The sequence below is a fragment of the Ylistrum balloti genome, unplaced genomic scaffold, assembly GCF_031769215.1.
Source record: "Ylistrum balloti isolate Yb309-2 unplaced genomic scaffold, AGI_CSIRO_Ybal_v1 Utg370488, whole genome shotgun sequence".
Classification (NCBI taxonomy): domain Eukaryota; kingdom Metazoa; phylum Mollusca; class Bivalvia; order Pectinida; family Pectinidae; genus Ylistrum; species Ylistrum balloti.
Window position 1 is genome coordinate 1,119,121 of NW_026782318.1, and position 21,776 is coordinate 1,140,896.

General features: G+C 36.1%; 1 protein-coding gene across 2 annotated transcripts; it reads right to left on the reverse strand.

The window, feature by feature from the left end:
* Window positions 1–419: 419 nt before the first annotated feature.
* On the reverse strand, window positions 420–19,691 carry LOC132555431 (innexin unc-9-like). Of its 2 annotated transcripts, none has more exons than XM_060219780.1 (2): window positions 19,556–19,691; window positions 420–3,582 (listed from the first exon to the last, which is right to left on the reverse strand). In XM_060219780.1, the coding sequence occupies exons 1-2, from the start codon at window positions 19,564–19,566 to the stop codon at window positions 2,316–2,318; spliced, it is 1,278 nt and encodes a 425-aa protein (XP_060075763.1). In that variant the 5' UTR covers window positions 19,567–19,691; the 3' UTR covers window positions 420–2,315. The 2 variants fall into 2 exon arrangements, with proteins under 2 accessions (XP_060075763.1, XP_060075764.1); XM_060219781.1 differs by lacking the exon at window positions 19,556–19,691 and adding an exon at window positions 16,675–16,809.
* Window positions 19,692–21,776: the final 2,085 nt, after the last annotated feature.

Consider the following 21,776-nt stretch of genomic DNA (forward strand, 5'->3'; position numbering starts at 1 on the left):
CTGATTCTCACTATTGTCCTTAATTTGTTCGTTATATTTCACGTATGTACTGGTTACTGACAAACATTGACCTCAAACACAGGGACTTGAAATAAAGTCCCTGTAATATAACTGTTTTATTGTCCGGGTTTCCCTATATATACTAACCTCCACCATTGATCAAACATGCAGGGAAACACCATGGTATCTACTTTCCTCTTTAAACCATAATTTTTAATGTGTTTTCAAGGGAAACTCTCAGAATTGAATATATATATATTGACATATATAAAAAATCATGAAAGTTAAACACGGTCCTTTGTATTAAGACATAAGACATCTCTTTCAAGATATAGAAGTGATCATCAGCGATGAAAAAGTTTTGACACTTTTTGTAATGTTTTCAATACTTAAATATATAATAACATGAAAAGGCGACATTGTTTTCAGAATTTTATTTTCAACAGAGAATACCAATTTATGACCGGTTCAAAAGTAACTAAATGTATTTACATTATAAATATATAAGTTTGTTATAAATGTAATACAACACGTGATTCATAATAAACATTGAGTTAAAGAAATATTGCATTCATTGGTAGATCATCAGGCAACAATACTACAATTGGTAATATGATACAATTATTGACTAACAACGATGTTGATAGCATGATTTATCAACCCTCGAAAGTTAATTCTCCACAGGGTTAACAAATCACTCACAAAACACATAAAACTCTAAAAACTATGTAAATCAAGATTCAATCATATTACTTGTAGTTAACATTCTGTAATTACTGTAAAAGATAAATATCGAAAACTTAGGAAACACTTTCGAAAAATCTATCGAATGTTTTGCGCTGTTCTGTTGATTTAAGAACGAGACAAGAAAGGTTTTGTTGGCAAAAAATATTCAAAAACAGATCGCCAGTCAGTATAAAAATTCAAAAACAACAGAAAAGAATGCACAGGTCATGAACGGAAATAAGATTGTAGTGATGAAATCGCCGTGATCTTGTATAAACTTCGGTGTTACTGGTGGAGTTGATTGTGTTTGGAATGACGGGATGATATTAAAACACCATGGCACAATCCTGTCTGCCACGTAATGAAAAAACGAGGGCTCAACTTTTACAAACAACTTAATGGGTCATGACAGTAAAACGATATTAAGATAGAGTTCCGAGACCTTAAACATTTGCTGACATTACTTGCGTATATCAATAAACTAGACAAGGCTTAGGAGTATTAATATCATTAAAGAAGCGATAATATTTTAACATGAAATAGCGTAGCTTTATACAAATATAAAAACTGTTAAATTGTCAACATAAAATAAGACTTCAAGCGTATTTTTCCCACATCTATCAATTTTTAAGAAAACTCAAACTCTTTTTATAATAGATGACAAAATGAAAATACGAAAACTATACAAATATCGAAAAATAATTAATATCATTGACCAAGAGCTGTCATACAGGGAATGCAAAACACAGAATTCAAAAGAGGAAACCTGTTAATGTGTAGCACCATTTTTCTGACAAGGTAAATGAAATATGTGCAATGTTTTAGTACGCAAAATTAAAACCATCCACTAGACTTATACAAGTCCCATCAATTTCTTTTGCACGCCTCTCTCATAACGTAAAGATATCTATGCGACATACTTGTAATCTAGTACCTACGCTATCACGTTCAGGAGTTGCTGTGCAATTACATCCTGTTCAAGACTTGACTTGCTATACGACAACACCCAGTTCATTAGTGACCTTAGTGAAGTAAGTTATCTCCCTTATCTAATTTCCCATAAGGCCGTCTAGGTTAGCACAGCGTTTTAACACACTAGGTTACCTATAGTTTGTTTCTGTCCATTTTATCATAAATACTCAGCCATGCTTCAATCTTCCTGTTCCTGAAACTGTATGATTTACGTATCCACTTGTATAGTAAATATCGTGGTACTAGATAAAGCATAATACTTCATAACAATTCACAACAATAAACAAGTAGTTATAGCACCTGGCGACTGTCGTCTCCTACACGGGGATATACCCTTCAGGGGCAGGCAAAATGCAGTGCATTCCGCGGCAAGATCTTTCTATTCGGAACTTCTCTTACCAGTTCCGCTGTGTATTACGTTATGAAATATCAATCAAAACGGAACCAAAATGGCAGCTAGTGATCTCAAGTTTCGCGAGCAAGAAACGGACAGATATGTCAAATATTGTCAGAATTGGGTCTATATTCTGGTGTAGGTCAAATGAATTTCAAAACAAAAGCGAAACTGGAATCGGTTGCTTTATACCCTGAAAATACAATCTTTGACAATCACGTGATCACTGCGGTTGGTAAGCACCGTCGGTGAGTGGTTCTTTCTCGTCAAGAGGTGGCGCCATTTCGGTGTCTTCGATACCCGGATGATTATTCATGACGTTATTGTTTGGACTGTGCTTTGCTTTGAAAATTTTCCACAATTCCCTCATCAAATCGACAACAACCAAGTCTGTGGAGTTCTTGGCTATCATGTACAGCACAAATATACCGTCATTTCGCAAATATCCCTCGGCGAATTGTGCACAGAGTTTTTTGTCATAGTTGCTGTGAATTTCGTTGTTAATTTTAAGATACTTCTTCACGTATCTGATTTTATTTTGCTTGAAGATGTGATAAATAGCAGTTTTCAACAAACTGAAACATGCTAGTGTTGCAACTAACACGAACCAAAACCACAAAAATATGAAAATTTTCTCATTAAACAGGTTGATGGGAAGAACACATTGTACAGTCCAAGGCTGAACATTCTGCAACTGACGAATCCGGAAGTCACACAGGGTCACTCTGGGAAATCTCGGATTTTCTCGCACGGGTTCGTTTCTAATGAGACTTTCGATGTATTGAAAGCCATACATATTGTAATCCGTTGCCATGAATGCATTGAGGATAAAAAACTGACCGATGACGTTGACGACGTAGATGATTTTAATGATCATGTACAGACCCGTGAGAAATGTGCCAGCACGTCTGTTCATCAAACAGCACATGACCTTGGTCATCTGCGCGCGCACCCTTACAATGATGTTCCGTTTGTATTCTTGATAAGTCCCGAGCCATTTGTCCATGTACTTGGCCAGATTTTCAATGGTTTCCAGTCGATCTTCCGGTGAACCATCTTGGGTTTCCTCTGCCAGTCTAACTACCTTGTCGATATTTATACCGGCTTGTGTGTTAAGCATTCGCCATGCAATATTTGGTACTTTGAACAGGAACGCCTGAAGAAGGAGGATTAGGGGAATCCACTGATAATAGGTTAATTCCTTCTCTTGTCGGATCTCGTCCTCATCCGGAATGGAGTCCTTCATAGGGATATAGTAAGTGTTGGAAATCCAGCAAACATATTTGGTGTATTCTTCGAAAGCGTCTGTGAACTCTGCTGGACACCAACAATGAATCGGATCGCCGAAAAATTGACCGGAACTGACCACAATGGCGAAAATCACTAACATAATGACCGTGTACATGTGACTGATACGATCTATCCAATCATCACTCGTGCTCCCTCGTAACTTGTTTAACGAGGGGACGAACCCCAGCACCTCGGACACCCTGAAAAATACAAACCATATATCATAAGCTTCTCAATCACTGGTATTTGGTCCATAGCAAAGTTACCATGGAAACGCTCTAAACAAAAACACTGCAATGGCTATAAACACTTGGAATAACAAAGATAAACAAAAAATCTTTTGAGATACAATTGGTGATTTCATATTACACAATTGTATATGTTTTGTCCATTGCTTTACTTAATCTGTTTCTGTTATCAATGCCTAATGTTTGAAACCAGCATGTCTTAATCGAATAAAAGAGTTGGTTGGCAGGGGCTTGGGAATCTTCACATAAAATAAAACTTTTGTTTACTATTTACGAAAATAAATCAAACAATACATATGAAGTTATATAATTATACAAACTTCTTTAATCTGAATTAAAATTTTGAACTCAATTTAGAAAAATCCAAATTAAGATCGCTTTAAGTATGTCTAACCACAAACGGGGGTTAATATAAAGAAGAAATGGAAAAGGACGTAACAATGAGCAAACAATATCTCGAAATGAACGATAAAAATATTAATGAAGATGTCGATTTGGTATTATTTGAATAACATACACATTTGACTTTCTCTAAATCTGTCTTTTCTGATCCCGATTTTACTCCCTACGATCATAATTCTTTAGGAACTAGGCATTAGCAATGACGTTTGAAAATATTGAAGACATTTTAGATATTTTATACTCGTTTACAGATAGAGTAATAACCATTAGACAATTTGAGATAAAACAGAACGGAGTAACCAGAGCGGCAACGCTTTCAGCTATACTTACATATATATATATATTTCTATGTAACAACTTAGTATGTACACAGATAATGTGTGAATGTGGGTCAGTCTACACAGGCTAAGGCGACTGCACTGTATATTATAGGCGGTGGTATTTCGCAATACATAAGAGGGCTTGTGTATTTGGAAATAAACTTTAATAAGATGCTATATATTACGCACTAACTAACAGCTATAAAAAGGAAAAAACAATTACGTTTTTAATTTTCAAGTAAATATTCTTTACTGAGTACCTTCGAAATTGAATTTGAAATTTGAATTTCAAGATCATAAGGAGAGATTATTATATGTTTAATACAAATTTACTACACAGACATAAACATATAAAACAGTCAAGGAAAGCTTTGACATCAGCTGAAGAAATCCACCCGTCCAAGCACTTTCTGAGTGTATGTACCATATAGATAAAGCGATGTGGTTTTCGTGGGTGTCACATGAAAACCTGTTTACTTGATAGCCTTCGGGTACAAATGTCATCAACCAGCTTTTAAAGCTTGCAAATAAAGCTCCAAACTAAAATCTTCATCAAACAACGTTAAAATGAGACTGAATTGAAGATAGGTGTTCCTAATACAATATTTATTCTGCTCTTTATGACGTAATAATACAGTATGGGAAACGATCAGAAAGGTTAAAAATCAGTCGTGAAGCTGACAAATCTTGTCCAGCCCATCCTGGTGTATTGGGATGTTGATGAACGTAAGTGCAGTCGTGACAAATCTGAATACCTGGTAAGGAATGCGTGACACCACACAGTGTTTACCTGTAAATGTGGTATAACATGTTCGGATGTATTTTTTTTTTCTTTTAGACTTACTCAAGCCCCAGTCTCATAAAGGACACCTTACTACTAGCATCGCTCGATATTCTCTCGATATGTTAAAAAAATGCGTGTATATCAATTTTCCAACTAACGAAACGGGGACCTTTTTATTCTGAGAATTTCTGGCCATCCATTGTTTATTCTGGTATAACCTGTCTTTATAAATCAATTATATTAATCACTACAGACAATCAAATCATCAATTAATTAGCTTGATTCGATACAATCAATGATCGTCATTTTAAATTGAATTTTTATCAATAAATTAAGACATAGAATATTTTTCCAATACATAATTAGTCGATGTTTCAGCCATTATTAATCCGTCGCCACATCCTATTAAATGTGTGTCAATATCATAATCTTATGATCATATGTATAACAGGATCAGAGTGTCAACTGTCTGACACTACGACTATACAGGGTGGATAATTAGGACTTCTCGTGATGTTATCATGTCGTTTTTTATCGACTAGTCGCGGCTTGAAAACTCGATAAGAAGACATTTTATTTACTGAATCTTGGGTTGTGGAAGTTTGAGACGAAAGAAGGAAAATAAAAGAAAAACGATATGGTCGTAACTGTCTGGAATATTTCCTTCATCCACTAGCACTACGACAAATAAATTCTTGCCACTATGTCTTAAGCCCAACGCTGTTTTCTCCGAAGCAGTCCTGCTTCCGGTATACTATGATTTGCAACAAGATTGTATCTCAAACACTGTAACAATAATTCAACTGATCTTACATGACGTAAGAAAGATATGTTGGCAAGGTAACTAAAGTGGTTTTGGAAAAACACGTACAAATCTCGCCATCTTGTCTTCTTGCGTGACCTTAGCTAACTTCTTGTTAATTATATCAGCCACACATGAACATTTATCCACTTGTATTAAAAATGACAATCTGCCTCGTTCTGAGCTCTGATGCAGATGCTGCCAACAGTTCAGAAGAAACCGGAAATGAAAACGGTCTCCATTTATCAAGGAAAGTAAAAATTTGATGCCGTGCTTTTCTACTTTTGTCTGTCATACTAAAGTGATACTCCACACATCGAGAAAATGTGTATGTCAACATGACTACATCACCTTTGCTTATTTGCGATTCTATCTGGATTCTAATCGCTACAATACTGACTTTAAGGGGTAATGGTCCCAACAATTTCTCTGCCGTTGGTGACTTGGTTCAAGGGTTGTGATACAGGTGTCCTAACATTAATTATCTCCCCTTTTTCTACCGTTTGTGACTTGGTTAAAGAGTTATGATACAGGTGTCCTAACATTAATTATCTCCCCTTTTTCTACCGTTTGTGACTTGGTTAAAGAGTTATGATACAGGTGTCCTAACATTAATTATCTCCCCTTTTTCTACCGTCAGTGACTTGGTTAAAGAGTTATGATACAGGTGTCATAACATTAATTATGTCCCCTTTGTCTACCGTCTGTGACTTGGATAAAGGGTTATGATACAGGTATCCTAACATCAAATCTCTCCCCTTTCTCTACCGTTTTTTAATCCCCCATCCCCCCTTTCTCTACCGTTTGTGACCTGGTTAAACGGTTATGATACAGGTGTCATAACATTAATTATCTCCCCTTTTTCTAACGTTTTTTAATTCCCCCCTTTCTCTACCGTTTGTGACCTGGTTAAAGGGTTATGATACAGGTGTCCTAACATCAAATCTCTCCGCTTTCTCTATCATTTGTGACTTGGTTAAAGGGTTATGATACAGGTATCCTAACATCAATTCTCTCCGCTTTCTCTATCGTTTGTGACCTGGTTAAAGGGTTATGATACAGCTATCCTAACATCAATTCTCTCCGCTTTCTCTACTGTTTGTGACCTGGTTAAAGGGTTATGATACAGGTTTCCTCTCTCCCCTTTATCTATTGTTTGTATATGGAATTAAGGTGGTATGATATTAACACTAATTATCTCCCCTTTTCTCATTCTACTTCTTATTTCTAGTGTTATGAGGTTTGATACCAACTTGTTTTTCCTGAAATTTATTTCTAGTGCTAAGGGGGTTTGCTATAAACACTATCTCCCTTGTCTCATTCTACTTTGCTTTCTAGTGTTATGAGGTATGAAACAAACATAATTTTTTTTCTCTTTTTCTGCCATTTACTTCTGGTGTTAAGGGGTTCAGTTGAAAATAACGAATATCATTTTTCTTGGTGTCCCCCCTGACACCCTGCGCGCGATCGATTCGAACTATGAATCTTCAGACGACAACCACGAACTATTTAATCCAGGATCAAGCAGGCAAACTTCTTGTAATGGTAACGTAGCATGGCCATTTCTATTACGTCAGCAGTCGTTGTTAAAGTTTTAAGACAATGCTTATCTACAATGATCACGATTTAAGTCAAGCTCTACAATACGTAGCCAGGAAGTTCAGAAGCTATGTTACAATTAAAGTTGTTACAAATCCCAGAGAAGCTTGCTGCGTCCAATTACATAGTAGATACAGGTAAGTGATTCACGATTATCAAACCATATACCCGATTAACAGGGTAGGCAAGGAATCAACTCGATTTCGGATGTATACAAAGACATAATTGAAAATAACAAATCGACTTTAAAAAGTGAAACAGACCCAAACAACAAGGACACACTGTACTCTCGTACAAGAAAATGAAATCGCTCCGCCATTTTGTGTCATTAGTCCGAGCACATGTAAACAATCAGCCACTGTAATACCCTGCATCACTACCTACCATTCAAAGGCTCCTATTTGTGTTTCTGTCAACTCATAGTCCTGGTCTTCGTAAGTAGCAGCTGCTTCCGCTGCCTCCGCCATTATAGGGATTTCTCAGGGTTACTTATTATATGTCACAAAAGATGGCCGACGATTTCAGTCAAAAATATATACGTTTAAAGGACTTTCCACAAACAGGGTAGCACATTAATTTGAATACACAACCTACGTCATGGGGGAAACACAGTAGTTCTTTAAATATCTCGCCTCAATGGCACAAACGGTGTGTCGTCTGCTCAAAACTCAACATGACCCACAAAGTCTGTAAAGATAGGCATTTAAGAACAAAAGATCTAATGTTTGATATCTAGTTATCGAAGTTATTCTTGATCTAAATATAAAGACAACACAGAGTTATCAGTGATGCAGTTCGGAACTTCTTTGTGCACGCTGTGCATGTTTACATATGTTATGAGTCATTCAAATTTACACAGCAATATTTTATTTATAGTGACAAAATTTCCAAAACATCATTTTCAACACTTGACAGAAGGAACGAAACTGAAAGATTGCACCGTAGCTTCAAAGTCGTTGTCTTCTGAGGGATATGAGAATGTAGAAAGAGAAGAAAAGACTATCAGTCACAACAAACAAAGGACAAAGGCAGTTACAGAGGGTTGACACACTGAACAAAACATAGGTAAGAGAACTAGTGAAACGGAAAGCAAGGGGGAGGAACAGGGTTTTATTTTGTCAAATAAAAATGTCTGATATGGAACACCTTGATACGTGATGGCGTCCTTCGGTGTTCTATAACACGAGTTTAAGTCATCCGCCATACACAGTAAAACTTAATGCAAGACAATTCTCCTTGGTTTTGTAAGATACCTTTGTTCACTACCAGCTGTAACATTGGTCCGCTGGGATCGGTGTGGGAAATTAATACCAGGTATGTATAATTTGACATGCAATATTTACCTCCCCTCTCAGAGACTTGCTAAAGTCAACAACATGTACAAAGTCTGAGAGTGTACCGGTGTCGATGCTGAAAAACACCCCTAATGTTTTAATATCCGTTGTAACTGAAATATTACTAGAATCAAGACGCTTAAATAACGTTCGATTGCTTGTTTTATGATATTTCGTATATGTGACCACCAAATATAGGACCCTCTCAGCCAGAGAACCTAACAGCAGACTGACGCCATGTTATCACGTGACATCAATCAAAACTCCTTCAATAAGAAGGTTAAGAAATATATGCATTTCGTTGCCCCGGAAGTGATATATATATGAGTTGCTTTAAAGCCAAGAGAGGTGGCTTAGCCATGAAGTGATATTACATGTTGTCAGTGAAAACACCGCGTGTGGAATATAGATCATAATAAATCCACTATTGTTTTGTAAAACGTGTCACAAATAAAACCAACCCTGCCTTACATACACATTTGGCTCATGGGAGTTTTCGTACCATAAAATTCACGTGATCTGAGCTATGGAGGTTGACACTTTCAACACATATCACTTTTACGACCATCAGACTTTTGTACAGTGTTACCAGTGTAACCAGGTCTATGTATTCTATCACACCATAAATAAATTACATCCTTTTAAACATATGTAATATTATGAGAGGAGTATAATATATGCCCTACTTATACTACTCAAGGTCAAAAGAAGGTCAGCCGCAAACTGCTAAAATCTCAGCGGGTTACTACATGAACGATATATGTCTTACATTACAAGTAATCCGTTTACGTCCAACACGGTCCTCCGTGTCGCTTTTATAACGTTAAGGCACTGAATTGCTAATTAGATATGTGATTTCAGAGATTCTCAAACTGACAACACCTTTAAGAGGCAGGATAATTTAAGCTGGTTTAGCCTTTTATTAGATAATTTAATAGATAAAAGATGAGACTAGTATTCTTAAGTTTTTTTCCTGTATAAAAGATAAAAGTTTCATATTCCTACACTATTTATAGATATACCTATAGCATTTACAGAGACACCTACAGCATTTACAGAGATGCTTACAGCATTTACAGAGACACCTACAGCATTTACAGAGACACCTACAGCATTTACAGAGACACCTACAGCATTTACAGAGAAATCTACAGCATTTACAGAGACACCTACAGCATTTACAGAGACACCTGCAGCTTGAGATAGGGACGTTTTTTTGCAAATCATTCCGTATGTTTTATTGTATTACCTATTTTTGATTTAGTATTTTTATCGAAGGCTAAAGTATAAGTGTTCGGGTTTACATACAACAGAAGATTATCTGAACATTGAGAAATCGTTCCACGGGTTTCGAAACACCATGTTCCGGAAGTCACATATTACGGGTGATTTGGTATACAACGTCGATCTCAATTTCAAATGCAGAGATCAAGAGTCTTTGGAAGTATATGTTGAAAGTATATCATCAGTTATTTCGCACTTAACATTGAATGTTCCCTCTGAATTAATTAAATTTACGTGTAAGAAAGCCTCTTCATTCGTAGACCTATGCTGTATCAATCCAGCCAGCTTCCTCAGACCGAGCGACACTCCATCATCCCTCTATGTCCCATCCAGCTTCCTCAGACCGAGCGACACTCTCTCATCTGTCTGTGTCACAATATGGTCTAAAATCTTTCTTAGAAAACAGGTCAACCTTCCACATGACAAATAACCATTGCTTCATCCCTTCACTTTGGTAGTAGGATTAGATAGAATCCACAGGAATGTCGGTTTGTGATAATTTCGAAATAGCCTGGCCTAATGCTAGTTGTTTCTTGGTTCACCATTGAAATAAAATTCTTTCCTTCCTTCAAAACAAACCTGTGCTTGTCGAACTTAAAAAGATGCTTACGTACCTAACAACAGTCTTTTGTTTTGGCTGAATGATTGTCCTACTAGCGCTGTATTCCTTCGTATTTTTAAAATGTGCTATCACTATTTAGGATATGACCTTTGTTTGACCTCATGTTTTTTTCTTAAATAATACAATAGTTGAATCTGAGAAGGTTTAAGAGTCTTACTTGTCAAAAATTAGTTTCGCTCTGCGTGACAAAAATGTGAGAAGTGCCTGGTGTATACCAATTTACCATCCGCCTCAGTAGACACACAGAAATATTTCTTTTATAGCACTAAAACCAAGACAGAAAATGGCCTCCTGTCAGTTCGTTTGGTCCTACGGAACCTAGCCACATCTATCTGGATAGATATAATAAACGAAAAGTCTGAAATAAGTCCAAAAATAGCTGCTACTCTGACTAAAAATGAAATAACGATTTCAAATGTATCGCCCACTACCTGCCGATATAGGTTTCTGTTATATATGGGAAACGTGCGTTACTTAATTAAATATGTATTTCAATTCTTTAAACTCGGAATGAAATTAAAAAAAAGCCTTCACACAATAATTAGAAGGCTATAAAGATATACATACATTTTCGGCCATAACTATCAGCGTCCAGAGTGAACTATCCTCTCCAAAACATTTCAGGTACAAAACTTATCTTATTTGTATTAGTACCACTTATCAACAAGCGAATACTGTCAAAACAAAAACATACCTGTTAATGATAAAAACAATGTAAGTCTATAAAACACACAATAAGATACATACATTTCAGACTTCAGATGAGGATCACCGTAAGCCTTCGAAACACCAACAAAATGGATGCGCTATCCCGGGTGGGCGGGGCGTATTTGTTGATGTGATAACTTGAGCGCGTCAGTGGGGTAAGGCCCTGAATACCCACAACCAATTACAGCAGGATTTAACACGCACGGGTGATATGGGATTAGAGTCCGTATATATCTTGTTTATGTATAAACCCGTGAAAGGTGTGCTTCTTTGTTATAATAAGAGTATCCGAGCCTACATTATGTATGGTCTCGCACTCCCAATCCTCAAACTTTTCGGGTGAAAACGTCAATGTTACAGCTGTGTTAAAATGCACCGCAATGTGAACAGATCCATTTCACTTCGTCAAAATTCACTGAATTCCTGGCTATCAACACCGAGAATCACTATTGAACTGCAAACAGGACTTTTCCCCCATAAAATTAGATTTAAAACACCTACGTTGCTAAACACATTTCAAGATTTTCTGATCGAGAAATGAATTTATCACAACGTGGATAGATATTGTACAGTCCTGTCCAAATAAAAATTGTAGAACCTCGACACTCCTTTTTGATATACGCGTTGTTTTCTGTTTAACTTACAATAATATATATAATCATTTGAATAGCCCCCAGTTTGTTTAAGTAAACACTAATATCACCATATTCAACAATCGCTTCCGACAATCTCTTGAGGACCAATTTAAAATAATGGTGAAAGTCAATTTACTCGGTAAATGAGCCAATTTCATACAGTTCTGGTCACGTGTTAAGATACAAACCATGAGAAAATGTGAAATGATTAGTCTAAATCTAAATATAGCGCAGTGAGATATCTACCTGTATAAACAATGGTGATTGTAACATTGTTAAATCTCCACTATAAGACTTTGTGGGAAACATCGGATACCGGATTCCGGATACAGAACAGCGGGGGAGGACACTGACGTACGTCGGTGAGACGATACCCGGACACATGAGGAGTCATGGAGACGGAAAATCCTGTCGATCGTGGAGGGGAGGGGTTTGAGGGGGCGTCGTGGTGCTATCAGGAGGGTCCTAGTCTCGTGTGATACCGTGGATATCGATAGATCGATAAGTTTTCATACCCAGTAAGATTGATCAGTGATAAGGACCCGACAGCTCCTCTATTCTGAGCATAATTTGGATATCACAGCTGGGGTATTAATATCTCCATATCGATTTTCATCATAGAATTTGCATTGTTGATACCCACCCAAACCAGACAAGACCACAGGAATCACAGTTCTCTACCCAACCTATTGGACTCGGTAACAATATCAGGAGAGTGATTAAAACACGTGTGTTCTGTGGGACTATAGATAGATAGATAGATAAATAGATAGATTTGGTATTTTGTAACTATTTAATCATTATTATACTTATGTTATAATAATCACTATTGCAAAAATGATGTACTTCAATGTTCCGGTGTGATTTTGGAACGACTTAATTACTATAATAATCCTAATGTTATAATATCTTGGTAATAATTTTGATTTGTATGCCAATTCAGCGTTCTCTTTCACTAAATTAATGTTGTTCTTTTTGTGAAATCTTCTTAAAGGAGGAAATAAAGAGAATAATAATAATCGTGTAAAAAACGAGCAAGAAGTGAACGAGGACAGAGTGATGGAAAAAAAGTAGATTAATTAAAGACACCAACACGTCAATCTAATAAGACAAACGAACCTCTATCAGAAAATAAGATGTGAAACTTTTAATATTATTACATTCTTAACGGCCATTAGGGCCATCAACTGGTAAAACATACAGCGATCCAAAAAAAGGAAATAACATCAAACCCACTGATATGTAACGTGTAACTTAGTCCTCTGAAAAACGCTCCATTCGGTGAAGAAAAAGATGTACTAGTCAAAATGCTTTGTGTGGTACAAAGTCCAGATTCGTCATCTGTAAAGGTTACCTATGTGAAATGTATTGTATGAGTAAGTATAATTATATGTAAGTAGTTTCCATTCTCTATTTACGCCGTTAACGAGGAAATATCCTTATTTTGTATGTATTCACCCATCCAAAGCCGGGCCTTCGGAGCCTTTCTCAATTTACGTCGTTTATAAGTTTACGCCTTCGGAACAATAAACGTCACGTTAACATCGTGTCAGAAGTTTATGCGAGTGGAAGGGGCACTTATACGGATCATATTAAAGCGTCATCAAACTAGACCGCATTAACATAGACACGATAGGTTTATACCGACAACACACTAATCATGTTTCACCAACAGCTGAACGTCATTTCAATATCTAGTGAATTACACGTATCTGGTTGCTAAAATGCGTATGGTTAGCAAATTGTTATTGTAGGGCAGTACTGTAAACATACAAAATCTACCTATTTAGGAACGATCAAATTTTAGCACATTATCACTTTTTGGCAAACTAGTATAATGATGATAGATTTGTGTATCGACAATGATTGCTATGTAAGCAACACAACCTATAATTAGCGCCGGTAAGTTTTACCACAATACTTTAAGACGAAACGCGCTAAAATACTACTACCATTACAGATTGTACACACAGTGAGAAGCGCCTCTTCATGATTTACAGTGAGATACAGTAGAGCCAAACAATGAATTAAACTGCACCATACACCTGTTTCGTCCTTCTAGGACTCGTCAATGATGCTACATCATACAGCTGTTTCGTCCTTCTAGGACTCGTCAATGATGCTACATCATACAGCTGTTTCGTCCTTCTAGGACTCGTCAATGATGCTTAGGGTCTACAGTTTGAAGCCCAGGAGGAGACTGAGGAAAATCCGAAGTGATCAAAAGAAAAGTCTTGATTGAGACGGGGAGGTGCAGCAGCACCATAATTAGATAAATTTCGTAATTTTGATAGATCAGATAAATCTAGAATAGTGTCAAGTACATATGTGTTTTCTGAACCGTGCCAATATTCGATTGCATTTAAACGTGGCAAGCAGATGACGGCAAACCTCAGGTACTTTAAGCCCATCAGCAGTGTCTACCACCTGCAGTCTTAAAATTGTACTAATATATGTACATTTCTAGTTTCTGTAAATTAACGATGCTGAATTCGATTACAGTAAAAACAGTAGTAATATGAACTGATTTTAATATCTCATTTTTGTTTCATCAGTTATCCTGTGGAAAAACAGAGCACAGTCCCAATATACCATCATACAAATCTGTGACGTAGACCTAGATGAAGAAATATATACACGAACGCACCTAGACTACATGTCCGAAACACTACACACGCGAAACACTGCACGCGCGTTTATTTCTAAACTTTTCAAAAAAGAAATTTACATTTACAAAGAAAAATCACAAACGTGGTTTTCTCGATACATGGTAGTTAAGACAATCCTAGAGGTTCTGATAGAGAATAGTAAACAGTTGTTCAAATCTTCTGACGGAATGTGGGATCTTCGACTAAAGTGGAAGAAAAAAGGGGAAACACCATCAATGTGATTCCTATTGGACCTGCAAATCAATACTTCTGTGAAGTTCATCGTTCATCAGTACTGAACGTCAACTAATTGCTATTGTAGTAGCAAATTAGATACTTCATTTAACCTTCGTCAACTTGAGTAAACCAGAGGGGTACAAGGTCCGGTCCTTGGCGGAGGCATCGAAAAACAAAAACAATTTTCTAAATTGTTTAGAACCTAAAGTTGAAATATATTGGATACTTTCTAAATATTAAACATGTACTGTACGCTATAATATTCTACTTAAAGCTGACAATACACAAGTTTAATTTTTTTTTCTCTCAATTTTTTTAAACTTGCATTATCAGCTTTAAACATGGCTCGTTTCACAACTGTCTGGTATCAAACCGATCTGCTTTAGATGATAAATGACAGCACAAGACAATAAGTTATTCACACCACAATCATAGCTGCTACATCATCGCATTAATGGCCCAATCCATTCTTAAGTAATTATTACACCTACGTTTTTAAATGCCTGCAGGTAGGGTGTAAGAAATGTACCTGCTGTTCCCAATGAATGATCATAACAGGCGACAAAATTTGGGGTTTTTATAACTACTCTCCAGCAGGCTGAGGGTAAGAATTGTATCTGCAACGCACTTTCCCTATTTGCAAGAAAAAAAATTAGGATTTATGAAAGCCATTGTGAGTCCCATAATCATCGAATAAAAATCCTGTCTAACAACTGAACTGTGTCTTTTACTATCATTCTTCGTAAAAGGTGATGACGTCATCATGTGACGTCATATTTCATAGCATTTTGTTTACATTTTCTACTTATTACAATATGTTCCGACTGGATATCCATAAGACTTGTTCATTAAGGCATTTTGTTTGTTTTTCACGACGAGCACACATGGTGGTGAGGAATACGACATATGGAGGTGAAAAGTGATCCCTAATGGAGTCCTTCGGGATCGAACCTAATTGGATTTTATCATAGACAACCTTCACATCTGTACCTTTATGCTGAGCATGGTTAGATAACTAAAATTTATAGCACAAAGACAGTTAATACAAACATGGGAAAGCTAAGGAAATTGTTTGTTTATATCTTTATATGAATAGCGGCCACTGACCTTTTGACCGAACGTAGTCAACACTGATTACGTCACAAGTGATTATCACCTGTTGTTAGCAGGAAGTGTAACAAACTTGCGATCAAACTGTCGGACTATTTTCAGACGCCTATGTCAACTCTGTTTAAGAAATGACCTTTTCCTGAACGTGTTTTATTTGTACGTTTTCACTTTTCGCCCGGAAATCAAACAATACTTCCTTTTACCTTCTATCACGTGACTACAAAAACTACCACTGCCCAAATATCATTAAGTTGAAAGAAAAAGATATATTTGTATCAGTTCTTGTAAGAAAGGCTTGTTTCTAAAGACATGTTTTATCTAAAACTTAAAACTATGAACGAAGTGTGCAAATAAACACAACATTCTCAGATATACAAATTGAAAACTGACTTCACGGTTCTGATAACTTTTATTTACGTAAAAATAAATAAAGAAATATTGATCAAAAAGTTATCGGAAAGATACGAGTTATTGAGTAGAAAATGCACATGATTCGCCATTTTTAATTAACACAACGATTATGACACAAAACCTAGTGTTGTCATGCGTTACGACTTACTCTGGCATGGTGGATTAAACTTCTGTTGTATGATAAAATCTCTGGCATGCGTCACTTCCTGTAGAGTCAGTATTTATAAATCCAATGCATCGTTTCGTATCAATGATCAGCATCTGTATGATATTGGACTATTTCTATCTCGCGGAATGTCATTTGCCCAGTAATAAATGTATATTGGCGCGTGATGGCTACATGCACTTGTTTATTTTGTTAATGTCATCCGTGATAATTATGGTTGATGATGTGATTATAAATGGCAGCGCGGTTCCCACCACCACCACCACACAGACACCTATCTTATATAATCGAATATATATACAAGAAAAAGGAACATAAATGCCAATAAATGCGTAATGTACAACTTGTGTATAGCAACATTCTCCCAATATTAATACTGTCACGTTTGCAATACTTGGGTGAAGTACAATCTGGATCATATCACGATTGGTACAGCCTTTTAGTGATTATTTGTCGAACATCTGCCGATGCCAATTTACTTTTCTCGGCGTTTTGACTAAAATGTATGTTACTTTCATCCATGGATCTCTCGTAATTTAGCAATGACTGGGCGCTGATAAACACTTACATAACAAGTAATGAAGATGGACAACGCTTAATACAATTAAAGACACAAAACTTTTAGAACATGCATATTTTTAGGGTGACATTGGGGTTGAAATCACAGCTTTATTCTGTACTCTTGTATCTACTTGACCTTGAACATACGTATTTCATGTCATATATACCAAACAGTATTATTCCACACAGGATGTCAACAAGATTAGTTCGTGATCAACTTCACTGCTGATGTACTTCCTGTTGATGTTGTCGCTGAAGCAGGAACTTGTTCAGACTTCAGTACGATATATCGACGCGATCCGAACCCCTGTGATGTAATTCTAAAACGCATTTAACTGTGAGAATTTTGCAACATTAGCGTTAAACCCTGGCATTTGTGAACTCACGATAATTGTTCTCTACATTACGTGTAGTGTGACCTACAGGCAGGGCGGCCGAGTATTATATCGTTATTATACGGAAAAGGACAAATCTTACTGACGAATACATTATCTCGCCAAGGGCACCATGAAAAACGTCCTTAAATATAACCTGCCTTGTAACTTACATCGGTATAAAACTTTTAGCATAAGTGGCCCTTACTTAGTCCGAAATTCACTCACTTTCTGTCCCTAATTACCTCTGACGCGACAGTTTTACAGCAGTTAAATATTATTACAGTTGCCGTATATAAAAAATCACTGCTCAGACTTGTAACAATAAACAGGCTGTTCACAGGCCAGTAAATATGATAATGACATTTTAGTATGTTTGTTCTTGCGGTCGATAGCATAGACAATAATTTCACGTAAACAAGAGAGATACATATCTTTTTAAAAGAAACAAAACAACACTTGCGTTTTGAACATGTTTTGTAGGGGTCATAGTCCCCTGTCCTTTATCAGTCGCCCAAAGGTATATACTCAACATTTCCAGGTAAGAGATATGTTGTCTTAAAATAAATAGTTATTTATCACGTGTGTCGCACATCTTGTGGCAACTACACAGCGATTACAAACTTTTATAAAAAGTACAGTCTAAACTTTACACTCAAATACCTGGCTGATATGCAGCAGAAAATGTATACCATCCATTTTATAAGTATGATATAAAATCATGTTAAAAGAATATCTTAAATGACTGAACTTCCGTTTCCGGTTCACCTTTTAATTCCTCGTAGTTATAATTTCTGGTGCGATGATTTTGTCCATTAATCACTGGTCACTATCTTTGACCCATAGCACATTATCATAATTCACGGTGGGCGTACGGGTTGTCATAACAACATCATTAACGTTCAGCAATGTTAAGATCACGTGCTCACAGGCTAGGACAGCACATTCGGAACTACTTCACCTGTTAATTTCTATTCGGAACCATATATTTGTACACGCGTGTGGATGAAGCGTTTAAATGAATAAGACTAAGACAAACGATAAAACGTGCAAAATAAACCCATTATTACAACCACCATATAAAATAACACTGGACAACACTTTCTTTGTGTCCAACTTCGTGTAAATATAAATGTAAACATGAGTTGTTGTTTCCGGTCCAATATGGAGGACAAAGAAGGGAACAAGCTGACATGGAGATTGTCCACAAACGATCGTGTACCTGCCGGATATTAATGTTCTGATATGGGATTTAAATTGAAAGTACACAGAAAACTCGGTCCATTATCAACTTCTATTGAACCCACTTTGGATTTGGTATGCAATGACACTCACATATAAACAGATAAAGGCGCGTTCGATCAAACCCTGAATTATTTTGCTATATATAAACAGTTAAAACCGGGTAGAAGGAGAGTATGTATAATGGTTCGGTTTAAATACAATCCAACATCCAGTTATGAAAAACTCTGGTCCCTAAGCTGGATATAACCTCTTAACGGCTCTTTCTTAAATATTTGAATTCAAATAATTCATGCGTAGAATATTTCGAATGAGAAATTGGTAGATATCAAATTATGAGCATATGTCACATCAGGTCACACAGATAAAATTGATGCTGAACAAAAGACTTTCTGTCGTCCTTTTTAATATTAATGAATACAAATTGAAATATGAGCACGTGGAGTATAATTCACTTGCAAGACAATGGAAACCACTCTCTACCATTTGACAGGTACATCATGTAAATTTCACTTGTCCAGAATAACTTTAACCTTTCCCATATATAAGATGATTGCTCAGTTGTCCCTGGTCATTTGTTTGTGATCTGTATTTTGTATTGATCTTATTGCAGACAGAATAAAACATCAGATTTATCAAATATCGGTTGCATTGTTAACAATTTGACAATTAAATAAAAAACTTACCCGTCACCCATTTTGTATGCTGGTCAGGTTGTGGTCAGTATCCCGGTCGTCTGTTTAATGTGGGGGTGTACTGGTCAAACTTGACAAACGCGTGAATCGTGTTTCCTCAAACCAAGATAAAACTCAGCTTGACCTAGCTGGCTGTTAGATCTTGGCGCTTCATTGTGGCTATATCCGATATCACAGTTGCGTTCGATCACGAAGACCACTGTAAAGTCTGGGTTAATTTGGGTTACGCTCCGGCTCGGGACACTCATACAAATATGTCTTACAAACTACTCCAGTGACACATGATCTGGTGAAAGGAAAAGAGACTATCTGGGGCTTGACTTCCTACGCGATGTGTCAACAAATATGTGACACACTACTGTACGTGTGTGTTGGTAGAAGTGTAGATATGGATTTCATATAGTGACCTTATATAGCACAAATGATTCTTCTTTAAAAACTACCCATTCTTATCAACAGAGCGAAGAATGATAAAATTTGTTTGTAACATGTGTACTGCACAGCGTGCACAGGTAATTACCTATCAATTTTGACAAATTTAGTGTGTTTTCTTTAACGATAAACTGGATTTATGCCATACATTAGCGTCGTTGTTGTTTTTGTAATTGTATTTATGGTAATTAATGTAAAAAAGATGAATGATTCTCAGGTTACTTTCAAACGTAAATATTTAGGACTGATAGTTCTACAGTAAAATATCTTGACATGTAAATACTTTTAAAAATATCATCTTTGATGTATTAGGCCAGACATGGATCGATATAATTTATACAGTTTTTGTAGAGAATTTCGTTGGTTTTAAAGAACTTTTAACATAAAACATGGCTTGCAATTTCAATCAGGCATATCCAAATTAGTTGAGCGTTACGCAACCTTGCAGAGAGATGGGAAATATTTACAAGTATCAAAAGTCAATAACTGAAAGTGAATTACAGTGTTTATGTACTAAAGCACTTTTTTTCTAGTTAACTGATCGATGACTGAACCATTTTTCTCTAAACGTATGCATAACAAATTGTGAAATCAACACTTTAAATAAATTATCATGTTTCGAACTGACAGTTCTGATAAATATATTTTTTATATATTTGGATTTGCTGGTGTAAACATATTTTATTATCAGTGGCAGATAAATAGATCAGAGACAAGTTCTAGCAACTTATGAAGTCTTCTCCATAAATGAAATTACAAATAATTAATATACTGCTCGTGATACATATCTATACTATAAATATAAAGAAAAGTTATTCGTAGACGTACAATTGTAAATTTAAATCATTTTGTCAAAAGGAGGAAAAAAAGAGATGATATGATAGAAAGAAAAACAGAGAGAAAAAGATAGTACAGATTTCATATCAATCTTATATCAATTCAATGCCGACTACAAACAGTGTAGTGTTAAAACGCTGTCTTTGTTTTATAAACTTTTCAACAGATTTAACAATATTACAATTAGTTTCATATAAGTAAACATCACTATCGCCCCATAATATAATTTCTATGTTAAAATCTACGTCTGGACTTGTTGCGCCTTCGCTGTATCAAAATTTCAAATGATATTGCGGTTTCTAATAAAAAAATGAATATATAAATTATTCCCGATATAATTAATAGCCGTGATTTTATTAATATTGATACTTCAATACACAATGTTAAAACAAAGAGTTGTGGGTATTTTATATGTTATTACTCGTAATATCGGAGTTATCGGCGACCTCGTATTATAGAACATTCCAATCACCACGCCTATATGACGTCACAGCTGTGTAGGTGGGGAATTCAAAGCACACACGTGTTGGTTACACCACGCCTCTAATTAGCATAAGAATCGATTTAAAAGGCCATTGATAATAATTTACCAGCCCGCGATACTTGTGGTGTGAAGTGCATGTTAACAGTACTCTGTTTAACCAAATAAGATATTTAATTATATAGCACACAAACATTCCGGACCGAAACCCAAATTTCCGGCGTGGTCTATATTTGGCAGGGTTAAGGACCTGGGTTTGGAGAGTTTGAGTTTAGGAGGGGAGGATTGATGCCAAAGTATCATACAAGAAAGAGACATATCTGAAAAAAAAATCTCCGGTAGATAAAACCAAAAGTTTGTTTTAGAAAACAAATATAGCACCGATAGTAAAAACACAATTTTTAAACATAGTCATTTAATGGAATTAAGACAGAAGTGATGTATGTGGTTTTTTTTGTGGGG